This window comes from Rhyacophila brunnea, unplaced genomic scaffold, assembly GCF_057557595.1.
Source record: "Rhyacophila brunnea isolate RB1 unplaced genomic scaffold, BYU_Rbru_1.0 scaffold_23, whole genome shotgun sequence".
Classification (NCBI taxonomy): Eukaryota; Metazoa; Arthropoda; class Insecta; order Trichoptera; family Rhyacophilidae; genus Rhyacophila; species Rhyacophila brunnea.
This window is the reverse complement of record NW_028232893.1, coordinates 29,800,242-29,814,471: the sequence shown is the minus strand read 5'-3', so window position 1 is coordinate 29,814,471 and position 14,230 is coordinate 29,800,242. Positions and strand designations below refer to the sequence as shown.

General features: G+C 36.6%; 2 protein-coding genes across 3 annotated transcripts in view; both read right to left on the bottom strand.

The window, feature by feature from the left end:
* The window catches only part of Smr (nuclear receptor corepressor smrter), a 436,555-nt gene that overhangs the window by 201,758 nt on the left and 220,567 nt on the right, over positions 1-14,230 (bottom strand). The window lies entirely within an intron of this gene.
* LOC147069834 (uncharacterized) overlaps positions 9,425-14,230 on the bottom strand; it is a 132,633-nt gene continuing 127,827 nt past the window's right edge. Inside the window, exon 4 of the mRNA XM_085950606.1 lies at positions 9,425-10,948. Coding sequence (XP_085806732.1) covers positions 10,917-10,948 — 32 coding nt within the window. The 3' untranslated portion in view covers positions 9,425-10,916. The remainder of the gene's footprint in view (positions 10,949-14,230) is intronic.

Sequence of the window (14,230 nt, the reverse complement as noted above, 5' to 3'; positions counted from 1 at the left end):
GTTTTTTTATCGTAAAAGAATTTTGGTTTTCCACCGTGTATACTTCTTCCTTCTTTCTTCGACATTTCGGGCTAGCTGCCAAGGCCATTATCAATCACTGACAGCAAAATCCAATATTCGATCGGGTATCTCTGGTCGTAACGATTGACACATTACTCTGAGCATCTTTTGCTGTTAGCCGATTGGATTCCTTTTGGCATTCTTAGAGCGACGTTTCCATTCATACACCTACATCATGACACATATCTCTTGATAATGGCCTCTGCAACGAGAACGAAACGTCGAGGAAAGAAGGAACAAGGTAGAAACCGAACAAACTATTACGATAATACATATATGTAAAATGAAACCTATCGTAAATACGTTATTGGATAAGTAGGTAATGAAATAATAATACGATTTGTTTACATTTCAATTTAATTCATAAATTATGGTAACCCTATTTCATACATTGCATGCAATGTGCAGCACGTACCATTATATACAGGTAGATACTAACGCAGTCCGTTTACGTCACGTGATTTGATTACAAACGATGGGTTCGATGGGAAAAGTACAAAGTACTTGCCCATCATGAGTATAACGTCACAGGACTCAATAAGTCACGTAAGATAGTAGTTAGAGTTAGATGGACACACTAGCCTCAAAGCTAAATCAATACAGACAAGAACAATTACGCGACATTTTCATACATGTCATAGGCAGCGAGCCTAGAGAAAACAGCGGAGCACAGCTGGATGGGAAAATTGAAAAATTTCAATCCATGATGAGAAAAGTTCTCGCTTTCCGTAAACTGCCGCAAATCTTTTGAAGGCTGCGAATTTTTCCCTCGTCGCAATGTCCGACTGGACCAACTGAAAGTCGGACTGACTTGAGAAGCTATTCCCTTTCAACCACTCCCAGAGGACCTGATCGGCACCCTGCAATTCGCCACATGAGCAAGTCGGAGATTCTATTAGCAAGCAGACAGAGCATGGATGCAAAGCGGTGTCCGCGCCCAGTTAACTGAGAATTCCAACGGTCTGGAATCAAATTTGGTTATCTACATGCGCCACTTTATATTCGGTAAAACAAATAAGTTTGTATGTAAATTAGAAAATGGTGGAATATCTACCTACCAGACGAAGCAAAATAATAAAAATAACAAAGTGGCAATTAGGAAATCCAATCCTGAACCAAAATTTTGATCCCGGGATTTAGGGATTACATCTTGACGATCCAGGGATCCAGGGACTGGTCCCGGGATTGCCGTTTTTTCGATAGTTAATACTATTTTTTTATGTATTCAAATCATCATCATCAGCCGGGGTAAATCCACTGCTGGATGAAGGCCTCCCCAAGCTTCTTCCAACTCTCTCGGTCCTGTGTCATTCGCTGCCACGTATTTCCGCCGAACTTTATCAGTTCGTCAATCCAGCGGCTTTTAGGGCGACCCTGTGGCCGTTTCGTGCCCCTTGGGTACCATTGGATGGCGGCATTGTCCAGCGGGCGTCTTTTCGGCGAGCAATGTGCCCCGCCCATCTCCATTTCAGCTGTTTGGCAACGTCTATTACATCGCGTACTCCTGTCTGCTTCCTAGCCCATTCGTTTTTCTTACGGTCCTTTCGCGTGATGCCCAACATACACCTCTCCATGCCTCGCTGTGCGACTCTTAGTCTTTGGACATCTCTCGTGTTGAGGGTCCACGTCTCTCAGCCATACGTGAGCACGGGCAGCACACATTGGTTGAACACCCTACGCTTAATACAAATAGCATTCATAAAATCGGTCAAAACTGTCTCATATTTATACTATTTAAGACATTTTAATTTTAATATTGTGTACCTACGTCCAATCTTGGAAATATATAGGTTTCATGGAGTAAATAATATTATAATATAGATAATAATGTGAAAGTAACAGTTTTTATTTATTTATTTAAGAAAATATAACATTCGTAAAATTCTGCGTAGAAACAAGTGCCTGCCTGCACGTCCGTGGCACTGGCGGTTAGACGCCATTCGCGTGCCAGAACGTCAGTGGCGTCCAGCTCGATGAACGAATTTATTATTCTGATGTTCTTTATGACAAAATAAAATGGTTATTTAGGTATCGAAAATTGGTCGGGATCCCGGGATTGGATTCCCTGGTGGCAATATTATTAATCTCGACGAGATTGAAAATGACTTTCGACAATGGTTCGGCGCGAATCAAACGAGTCGAATGTGCCAAATGAGCCATCTGCAGATTATACAGAGTCGCTGCAAATTGGCTTCCAATAAAACACAGCGCACCCGTCACTTGGGCCAATCAGACTGAGACACATAAAAATCGTCGATAAAACAGTCAGATGCAGTCGGTATTGAGTTATTTTAGAAGTCACTATTAGGTACGGGCAGGCAGTCGGGGTCATTGCGACCGTAACACCGCGCTGATGGAAGAGAGTGGACGTCGTTAATTCAATTTATGGATAGATCAATGTCTCTATGCTCACTTTACATCGCCAAAGTCAACATGAGGTTAATCCAAGTAAACTCAGAAATAATATCATCGTTTAAGACTTTCACGGTTGGTTGTTATTTTGTATTTGATTCTTCCGGTTTAGCTGACAGTGAATGTTGCTCAAAGTAAAAATGTGGATGATAGTTTACTGAATGTGTTACATACTTGCTATATTGGATTTTGCTGAAAGAAACGTGAACCTATGACGTGTTTTAAGCGTAGTCTGAGTATTGATATTGTACATAAATGATGCACACTAAACTTCCTCAGTAATATTCGTTTGTTTTCAATTAACTAAGAATACAATTTTCAGATGGTGCTGGTTAGTTTTTTTAAATTCAATTAAACCCTACCTAAACCAAACTATAATAGTTCAGGTAATGGCGATCCGACAAAAATAGTGCACACCTTTTCAGTCATACTTATTTGTTTTTGTTGAATTAAGAATACGTCATATTACCTACACATGGTGTTTGTGTTAAACCCTGCCTAAACCAAACCATAATCGATAAAAAATATTCTTCTATCTTTGAAATATCCAAGAGAATGTATGATTTAATGACATGATATTAGATGTATGGATAAACGAACATTTTTTGATTATTGTCTACTATGGCTTGTATTAAGCAGGGTTTTCATTGAATTTTAAAAACTAACAAACACTATCTACATATTACAGTATCAGTTCAATGAAAACAAATACGTTTGACTGACAAAGTTTAGTGTGCATTATTTATGTCGGATCTTAACAGCCTACCTCCACCCTTCACCATTGATCGACTGACTAGTATCAGCCAATGAAATGTTATATCTAGTTTGCACAAACTGAATGTGGACAATGTGCGAATATCATTTTTTTGAAGAACTCTCCACGAGCACAGCGAAAAAAGCCAAACCTCGTTGATTTAATCTTTAATCCATGATCACTGTCCAAATAACGTCTAATAATACCTGTCTACAAAACATACTTTTTTATTTATTTTATTTATTTATTTAGAAAAAGAGTTTTACGGCATTACAGCTATTAGCCAATGCGCCATAATACATAATAAATACAACATTATAAAAATATCTGAATTACAAATAACAACTAATATAACAAGAAAGTAGAAAAGACAGCATGTGACTATGTAAATATTAAAGAAACATGATAATATATACAATTATAAATTTAACCTATTTAACACGTCCACAAACATTATAGTTAATAAAAAATAAATCAACCTTTATGGTGCCCTCAAATAAGTTAATCGCACGATACACATCATCATGAAACATAACATCTGTCCTGCGACGAGGTATCTTGAAGACCGTACAGTTACGAGTGATATTGGTGGGAACATGAAAATTAATATTTGCCAGTATATACGGATTGTAAATGTAAATAATGAAACCACGAAGAAGTAAAAAGAAATGCTTTAAAAGGGCAATCACTCTTCGGGTGGACAGGGATTGCATTGATAGCATACCCAGAAGAAAACGAGTCGGGAAATTCATTTTATTATTATTGTCATAAGGAATATAGACACTGTAATGTCCGATATTGTGTATCTATTGATCCCTAACTCTCACTAACGCCGTTTTACTATTGCAAAAGAGCGTAGGTGCCGGTTGTTAAAAGCGTGCATGTGGATGGTACCTATTCTAAATTGGACGCTGGGGTCTAGTCGTGGATAAGCCGGAAGTCCATATCGATCTTTTATGGCGCTATCGCGTATTACGGGGCGATCTAGCCAGATGCACATCTGCATAATATAAAGTGCATTAATAAACGCGATGCCATCGGGGCGAAGGTGCAGTGACTTCGATGTATATATGCATAGGTATAACATGGCGTACAACTAACTGTGTGGATGTTTTCAACAACGACTGATATAGCAAGAATAATACGGAAATGTCATATCGATTTCCATAGTAACGCACGTATATATTAAAATTGATATTTTAGTTACCAGGACCCACTTAGCAACCAATAATAGTTTTACTTTTTACGGATTTCTTCCGAAATAACTTTTCATACAAAACAGAATTAGCTGAAAATGAATCAATTCTACTTAAAGATGGCTGAAAGTATAAAAAAATGCATTGGCACTGTGTTCTGATATATTCTAAAAGTTTAAATGTCTAGCTCGATTGTAGAAAATCGATTGCAAGATTTGTACCGGGCAAACAACCACTATAACACAATAAGAATACGAGCTAAGAAAAACGATATAATAATATGACAATAAGCAAATGGACAATATCAAGTTACGCAAAACACTTTAGGAAATATTCCACAAAGCACATCATGAGAATAAAAATAATTTTTGTGACATTTTATATCGCACGTGTCACCAGTTCTGTATGTACCCCACCCCTGAGTAGTTCAGTGGACCTGCACTCGTACCAATCACGGAGATGTCTAAGCCACAAAAAACGATTGTATTTTTTTTAAAGATGGGATTGAAAGTCATACCATTCACCATCTGGGTTAATTAACAAACCTACCCATTAAAATTCATATCTAAGTAAAAACGTTTACTTGAAAAAGAAAACATCTCAATGAATATATTATTATTGTTACTAATAGAACAATAAACAGAACATTAAATGGACGCATGTTAGATTTATGACAAATTATATTTCGTTCGGCATTTGCACAATCCGCGTATCGATTAGCCACGATCTTTTTAGACCATGCCTCAACTGAGGTGCCTTAAGAGCTAATAATACCTACGATTTTGACGATCAAAATAGTTTGTAAAAGAAAGATTTTATGTTATAATTTGAATAGAAGATAGTAATGGGTGTATCTTCAATATTGGATCATTAAAAAATGCACCTAGTTCAGGGTTGGCGAACCTTTTATATACGCGTGTCAAAATTTCCCAAATATTATTTTTCAACTCTGACGTGCCGAGCATTTTTTCATGAGAAAAAAATAGTTTTTAAAATTCTATTTAAAAAATGATGATGTTCTAGTTACTACTCACAGAACATCTTCTTCTTCTTCCACCCTGTCACGTCCCAACATTGGGACATAGGTCAAGCACAAGTTGGCGCCACTTCCCTCGATTCATCGCCAACTCTTGCGCCTCCCGCCATGTCAGACCTGCAGCACGTAGGTCGCTCTTATAGCACCGCTGCAGGCTGAGGGAGGGCCGGCCACGGCGACGGAACCCTTGATGCTGTGCCACAAGGGTACGAAGTATCGCACTCTTTGGTGGCATCCGGAATACGTGTCCCAGCCACCTAAAGCGTCTCTTCGTGATAACTTCAATCACCGAAGGCTGTTTTGTCCGCTCACGAACTCGGGTGTTTGTAACGCGGTCATACCAATGTACCGCTAAGATTCGGCATAGCACGCATATAAATAGCTTTATCACTTTTTTCAATTACGCGATGCATTTAGATTTCGTTCCACCAATTTTGAAACTGACTGCCAGAATAATTACTACTACTAGCTTCACCAAGTTTTTGTTTCTAATTTGGTGCAGTCATTTTTTTGTGGGTAGAAATGAAATCGTTGGTTAATGTATTAATTAGTTTGGTTCTTATCGCACAAATTGACACGAGAAATGAGAGCATCCTCTCGCTACAGTAGCCCAAGCATTGTAAATCGATCAAAATTAGAGGCTCGCGGCGCGACATCCCCCGCCGCCTGATGAGGTTAGTGTGATAATATTATATGTGACGCATAAATTATAAGGACCGACCTATGCAAGTATATATTTAAATTAAACGCAATGCTTATCTTGAAGTGTACTCGCCTGCGATCTGTAATTTATTAGTATTATAGGTATTTTTTCTCTTTAAAAACGTGCCATGCAAAATCATCGCGCGTCCCATAGGTTCGCCACCCCTGACCCAGTTGAACAAAGATGACAACCATAACTTAATTTCACAAAATCCGTCGATTAATGGGTCTACGTATATGAGTGAAATACAATAGCAACAGCGACGCAGGCGTCGAGGTGGAAATATAGTGCTCGCCGTCAGCCATTATTCCCGCGCCAAGTATTCAGATTTAACGGTTACGATTGCAGTTAATTCCGGTGACGAGTCTGAGGGAACCATTCTGCGAAACAATTCGCCGTGCAGCGGTGGCGAAACTACCGCAGACCGTTATGTTATGGAATGTTATGAATATGACTCGCTGCACTGCAAAATGCAATTTCTTGCACCATTAAATATTTACGTAGCAGATACGTCCAGAACATTGAAGTTAATCCCTCCAAACCAAAAACCCGCCACGCACCACACCCGGTCTTAATCGAGCGTATCACGTGGCCCTACATTGGCGATGTGAAGCATCTAGTTAAGTTTTAGGCCGGCAATGCCCTAGGAGGAAATACCCAGGACTAAGGTTGCCACGCTCAAAGTGAGCTCTGACTGAGTTTAAAGTTACTTTCTAATGCAAAGTGTCGGGGAGAGAAGAGCACAGGGAAATTATGAAAATAAAAATGATTCTAGTGTATATAAAACAAAATAATGAAGCTAATCATACGGACTGCAAAAATTATGTGAAGAGATTTTCACGCCCGCAGTAAGACGCCGCAAATTTTTAAAATGCAAGATAATTGGCCTTAGTAGCAACAAAGTCGGACAGCCCGATGGGTCCAACAGCTGGTTGGACCGACCTGAGCATCTCCTCCCGTTCGGAGCACATTCTAAGACATTCCCAGAGGATGTGGTTGGCACCCTGGATATCCCCTCCGCATGGACATGTCGGACAGCTTACAAGTCCAAGCTCAAAGAGCTTGCCAGCGAACCCACCGTGTCCAGTCACAAATTGACTGGTGTGATGGTCAGGAGTCAGATATTTGGTTATCTCCAATCGCCATTGGTTGATTCATCCCACCGTCGCTGCCAGGTCTTCCACGCCGCGTCAAGCGTCATGAGACGTATTGTCCGCTTCAACGAGGTTACTTTTTCAGCAACTAGCCGAGGAGGCGGGGCTAGGTGAAAGTCACCAACAACGGCCTCGAGAGACTTTGGGAGGTTCGGTTGTCAATGAAGGGATGGTTTGGGTATTGTAATATCGTGCCGGAAAATGCGCGGGTGTTACACGCCAGTCAGTCCAGTAGAGAAGGGACGTACGGAGAATACAGGATGTAGCTGACCACACGTCGCAGTAGCTGTATATGCAGTACAGTACGGTATGGAGAGGTGCATGCTGAGCATAAAGCATGCAAACAATAGATGAAGTAATTGGATAAGGAAACATACAAAGATGTTATTCTTTACAATAGTCAGCTAAAAAGGGGATAATCACTGGATAAATATAGTCATCCAGTGGCACCAGATATATGGGCAGAAAAGGTCAAAAATACGAACCGAGACCAGGCCGCTGGAACGACTACAACGCACTGGAGCGAGGAGGGAATCGGATCAGCTTGAAGAGACTATCAATGTCTAACAGTGCCCCAGCAAGAATCAATCAACAAATATAATAAAAACCATTAAAAAACAGTGGATCTTCCGGAGCTCCAAATTTTTTTATGGGGTTTCGGGTTTCAGTGATAGGTTTTTAATAATATTCTCTAAGTATCAAGAGTTCCAGTACCAGGAACCGGTTCTGATTGCAACAGAATAAGAGAATTAAAGGGTTCTCTTCTCAGGGTGAAAATATTGAAACTACGAATATATAGTAAGTACAGATTTCTCAATACAGAAACAAAAAAACCATAGATAGGTTAAATAAAAATCCGACTAAGTTGAAAAGCTCACAGTTTTATTAATTTCCGCTCTATATGGAGGTTCAGACTTCGAAGTATACAATTACTTCAATGAACAGCTTGCACCACAATGCATGGAAACTATAAGAAACAAGCGCTTTCACAGATTCACATAAAACCAAAGCAAAACTTCATATTCAGAGCGAAAAATAGTAAAAGTTTAGTGTCATTTTATACGGGTTAATTTTGGCACAGTATGGATCTCTAGCCTCTCTATATGGAAATTGGTACGATTCATTGTCAGATATTCGTAAGATATTCGTCTAGTAGAGAAGGTTTTCTTCAACGAATTTAGAATAGGTAACAGGTGTTTATTTTTAAAAACCCATATGTCCACAAATCAATATTTATGGCGTAACACGATTTTCCATTTCAAGACGTGTAAATACTTGGTTTTACCGTTAGTTTTTTTTCTATCATATATATTTTCAAATAAGAACAATGTGTCCATTTTTATTAGCCGATACAACATTTGCTGCAATAAAATCAAACTGGAAATATTAGCATTGAATAATATTTTTTTTTCGTATCTTTGGCGGGTTTATGAAGTGGAGATCATTAAATTCATAATATGTATTTACATATTGTGTAAAAATACACTTGTAATATTAAGGATCACTACAAAAACGCCTCATCTGTCAAATTTATTTATTAATTTTTAGTGGTATCATTCGTATATTATAATATATTCTTTTAATCACTACAACAGGCCATGAGGTCCGATGATAGTGGTGTAGTGATGCAGTAGTGTAGTAATATAAGCAATACAATCACAGACACCCGGGTTTTGAGAAAATCACATAAATATTGTTGTGACCTCACCAGCAATCCAACCAATCAAATTAAACTATTAATTATTTTATACTGGCATTATTTCTACTATTCTGTCATGCTAAGTAAAAAGGCAGTGTTTTTGGTTTAAATGAAATGAGAACTCATGTTTTAAGCTACCTTTTCACTTGTAGTAGGTATCTAAATTATTGGATTGTTTTGACTTAATCTCTTTATAGATACTGTCATTTGTCACAGTATGTCAAAACGATCCAATAATTTTACATAATATAAGAAACAATGTAGTTAAAATAACTAGGGTTTTCATTTTAGTAAAAACAAAAACACTATCTTTTTACTTATACGCAGGGCAGTATTAGCTTGTCACAATCATTTGCAGATCCTAAATATATTGACCATAGAAAGGAAAAATGAGTTACTCAGTTTTTTTCAAAATAGGTTTTATTGGATAATAACATTAGACACTACTAAGTACACGCTGTGTCCAAAGAATGTTAGCTACAAATGCAGGGATCTGTTCTGTGAACAAATGCCAAATTATAGTATATTTTTTAGAAGTGGGGAAAAAGACGTTAATCATAATTTTTGTTGGTTTTTCTTTAATTACCTCAATAATTAATAGGATGACGTCTATCATAATACATTTTAACTTTGACCGGAAACCATAACAAAAACGTTTTTGTGCCTCCTATAGAATTTGATTTGTGTGGGTTAAATCCTTTTTCCTTGTAACTGTCGATATATATATAATATCGTCTCATTTGTATAATATCCTAACCTGGATTATGCGACACAATTGCCGTAACAATAGAATAAAATAATTAGTCTTTCAAAGCTTCATCCACAGCCCACACTGCTATTCTGTTTAAAGAATAATACTGGCTTTGTTTTGTTACAGAAATCTCTTCCATAATGGTGATGGATGGATTAGCACTGGACTAAATGCAGTTGCAGTCAATGCAGTACAGGGTAAGTGCTCAATTCCATGTTCTTGTATAAACTCCATTATACGACTGTTCTCAATTTATAGTACCTTTCTGAGGTAATTAATGTGCTATCTACCTACAACTGCCAAACAAACTAAGACAAGGTACATAATTAATACGTATGTCGTAAATATATTATGTTCTCGTAATAAATGCACCCCGCACCCTATCCCAAGTGGTTGCAATTACATTTTGCCCGGGCCAATATTATATATAGATAGAGTATACCTAGACTACAGCTAACTAACTGTGACAATACTAAAACTAAGAAAAAAAACAAGAATTACTGGAATATCCCGTCATACTCGTTTACGCAGATTATTAGGTACATGGTTTAACCAAAATATATAAGAATAAGACAGAATAGTGTTAGCAGCTAACGTTTTTACCACGCTGTACAATTAAACTTCACTCACACTCCTCAAAAAAATAATAAGTTGATGAAATGACATTTTTTTTTGTCAATGTGGACCAAAGCTAGGCACATTTTCACAATTTAAAATAAACCTTTACCTATGTATAAATAGCTGTAGGTTATAGGCAATGTCATTCTAAGCGGATGGAACCGGCCCTAATCATTATAAGAGCATGTGGAATAAAGTAAAATATTATTATATATTGTATGTCAATCCTGTTATTTGAACCCAAGACCCACGATTCCATAAGCGAACACTTTACCACGTGTCCATCACGGCTGATACGATACAGTCATATTTGGAAACAAATTTATATTGTGCTGCATTGAAAGATAGCCAAACAAAATTTGCTATTTAATAGCAGTAAGACATTTCCGCAGTAGTGGAGTGTTGCCAGAATAAAAAAACATGATTTATTCATTACGAATTTGCGGAATCGAAGAACGGCCGGATGTTGACGGTTTTCCGTTGGCTAACCTGCATTTTTCCACCGGTTTTTTCTTCTATTTTTTTTGTCGTAGTCACTTCAAAATGTAGAAAAAACAATCCTCACCTGAAACAAAAGAGAAAAACGAACATTAGTCTGTTGTTATGGTAAAGAATAATAATTATTAATTTTACTTATCACGAAAGGCGGGTAAAAAAAAGAGTGAAGACAGTGACGGAAAACATTGAATCAACTCACAGACGCGAATTGGATTTACCAACTACAGCACTGCACAATGGGATCCACAAGGAGCTTACGTTTGTCTAAATCTGTAAGGTTAGTCAGTTAGTTAGTTAATTGGTTAGTTATGCAGTTAGTTACTGGGGATAATAAGTGGGTACTTTAATATTACCGTTATATAATAATACTAAATCCACGCCCACATGACATTGAACATATTGGTTTCTGAAATTACTTTGGAATTAAGCGTGTTTGACAGTAGTTTTCGCCGTTATATATACAATAAATCCATGTTGTAATAAAATACCATAGAATCTATGATGTGCGCTACGAAAGTTTACAAGAGAAAATAGATACTGAGTCGCAAATCTCAACTGTAAATAATTTTATGCATCAGTAGAGCAGTAGAGTATATTATTATGCAATACAAATTCAGTATATTATGTATCTACTCGTATACATAACATTTCATGAGAAAATTACTATAAAATAGTTAAGTATAAAAAAAAGTATTTCATCAGGTCCATACTAACCAAAGATTGCAGTTTTTGGGTCGAATAAAAAAAATTATGAGAATACAGCATATTTTTTCAAGTGAGGCCACTGTGTTCGACAGTTCCCGTGTGTCTAAAGAACATACGACATTCAAAAACACACAATACAGGAATGTAATAAAGGATCGGGATACAGCCGAAATGTGAAGACTGTCAGATCTGTGTAGGCCACAAACATTGATATACTACTAGATGAGGAGTTCCCATACAAGTATCATTTTAAAAATGTACCACAAAAGAAGATATTACGAATATCGTCTTATAATATTTCCTTGTAGGTATAATGCGTTACCGTAAACATGGATTCCCGAATTTCACCCGTATTGCCCTGGCTGTAAAACTAAATTTGCGTTCGTGGAATAGTGACCCTAAGGGTGTCTGCAACCCAAAGATTGCAAGCTACCAAAAATTCATGTCTGAGCGGACAGAGCAAGTCGTCATGCGCTGACTATTAGTTAGAGTAAGATGCAAGCTAGATCGGGCTTAATCATAATTATTGCCAGGTCGTTTTCGAGACAAATATTAAGTGAGCTTATATCGAGTAAGTCCGCTGATATTAAAACAGTAAGTTTTAACACTGGCCGAGTCGCTGAAAATCGGGCGTCATTTTAAGAAGCATATGATTCATCCAGTAGTATATCAATGGACACAAACCAAACAGAAAAGGAATGCATACGTTTCTCGAAGACAGGAAGAACGATAAACGGTATCAACATACCAGGAATAAAACGCATCTTTAGGTACTTTCACATGTCCTCCCTCTATCACAGGCCACATCTACACACTCTTTCGGGCGCATTCCGTAGCGAAAATTATGGCCTCGCTATGACTATGACGTATAGTTCCTGGTTTTGAATAGAGTGTTGAAAATATAATAATCGTTACTTGTGGTAACCTGTGTCCGGACAGTTGTACGTATGCCGTTCGCCATATCACACTTCACCATGAAACGTTTATCGGAAATATATGGCCGTATATTAAAGACCGTCCAACCTCTTTGGGTCGTATAGTTCTGACATAAAATTCATGTCTAAATAAAACACTGTTCTTGTCGTGTACAGTATACACTTTACAGGAAGCCTTACAGCAAAATGATTTTGAAAATATCCGATATACTAGATTATTTGTTAGGTTAGGTTAGGTTTCCATTCTTGAATTCATAAATCAGCGATGAAAATTGAATTAATGTTCATATTGAACCTAATAAAATTGGAGACCATATAGTATACGGTCATCTCTTTCCGATAAGAAAGCTCACGGCGAACTGTGCCACGGTAAAATGTTTTACGTTTAATTGACATTTGTAACCGTGGTAACTAGGGACACTCTTTAATTATATAATTGAAGATCTTGGCATAAAAACAGCAAATGTCACAAAACACTTTTTTTTCAGGAGAGGGTAAAAACATAATATCTTGGTTGTGAAATTTTTTTTTATTAATTTGACAATTAGAAATTATAGAGAAATTGTATATGCACTATATGAATGTAAAAAAAATATTAAATTTATTTTGGTTAAATAGATATTTAAAAAAGAATGAGTGTGACATTTGCTGTTTTTACACAATTTTTGGACATTTGTTGTTTTTATTGCAAAATTGAAAAGATCGAAATGTAAATAGTATGACTAAAACTATAATTTTATTAAATAAAATAAAGAATATATATATCTGTTATTTTTAAATCATAATACAACTTTTAATAAGGTTTGGACATATTATTTATCTATTAACAAACGACTTCAATGTTTCTAAAAAATCAAGAATTAAATATTTGAAAATTTTTTTTAATCATGTGCGGGTTAATACTGATTAGCTTCATATTATTATTATTGATTTAATTTAATAAAACACATTTTTTAGTACCTACTTATTCCACTTTTAATATATAAATCTGGACCGGTTTCGTCCGCCTCTGTTTTTCTGCCAACTGTTTTCAACAGTTGAAGATGTCTCTCTAAGGCGGGTGAAACGTATCCAGATTTTTTTATTAAAAGTGGAAAAAGTACTAAAAAAATGTGTTTTATTAAATTAAATCATTAAAACAATAGATTTCCACCATGGATTGATAGTGAACATGAAAAATGAAAACCGATTAGCCTCGTCTGACACCTTCACTGCAAATTAAACGATACATTTATTGGGTTTTGTAAATATTTAGCTAATTTTAAAATATTTTTTTATTTAGCTCCTTTCAATGGAACTAATCCACCATTATGTTGTTTTAAATGCAATCGTGACTTGCATTTGATTCTTATTCACTACATTGAATCTATGCCACAGCCTAGAGAGAAACTGAAATGTTCGCAAAGCACTTCTCCCTACTAGCCTGGTCTATTGTGTACATTACAACTAGCCTGAAATGCCAAAGTTTTAACCTATATTTCATATTAAAAAAATCTTTTTCTCCGGTCTCTTTAGATTTTATAATGAAGGGCCCAGAATTTTCCTTATTGCATCCAACTGAACAATAATGAAAGTCACCGTTATTTGGTAAAAACGTTGCATGTTTTTGTTCATTTTTCTCTTTCAAGACGTTTCAGATATCTATGCTAGTAATATCCATGATAAAATATAAAAACAATCATAAGAAAACGTTATAAAAAGCAATAATT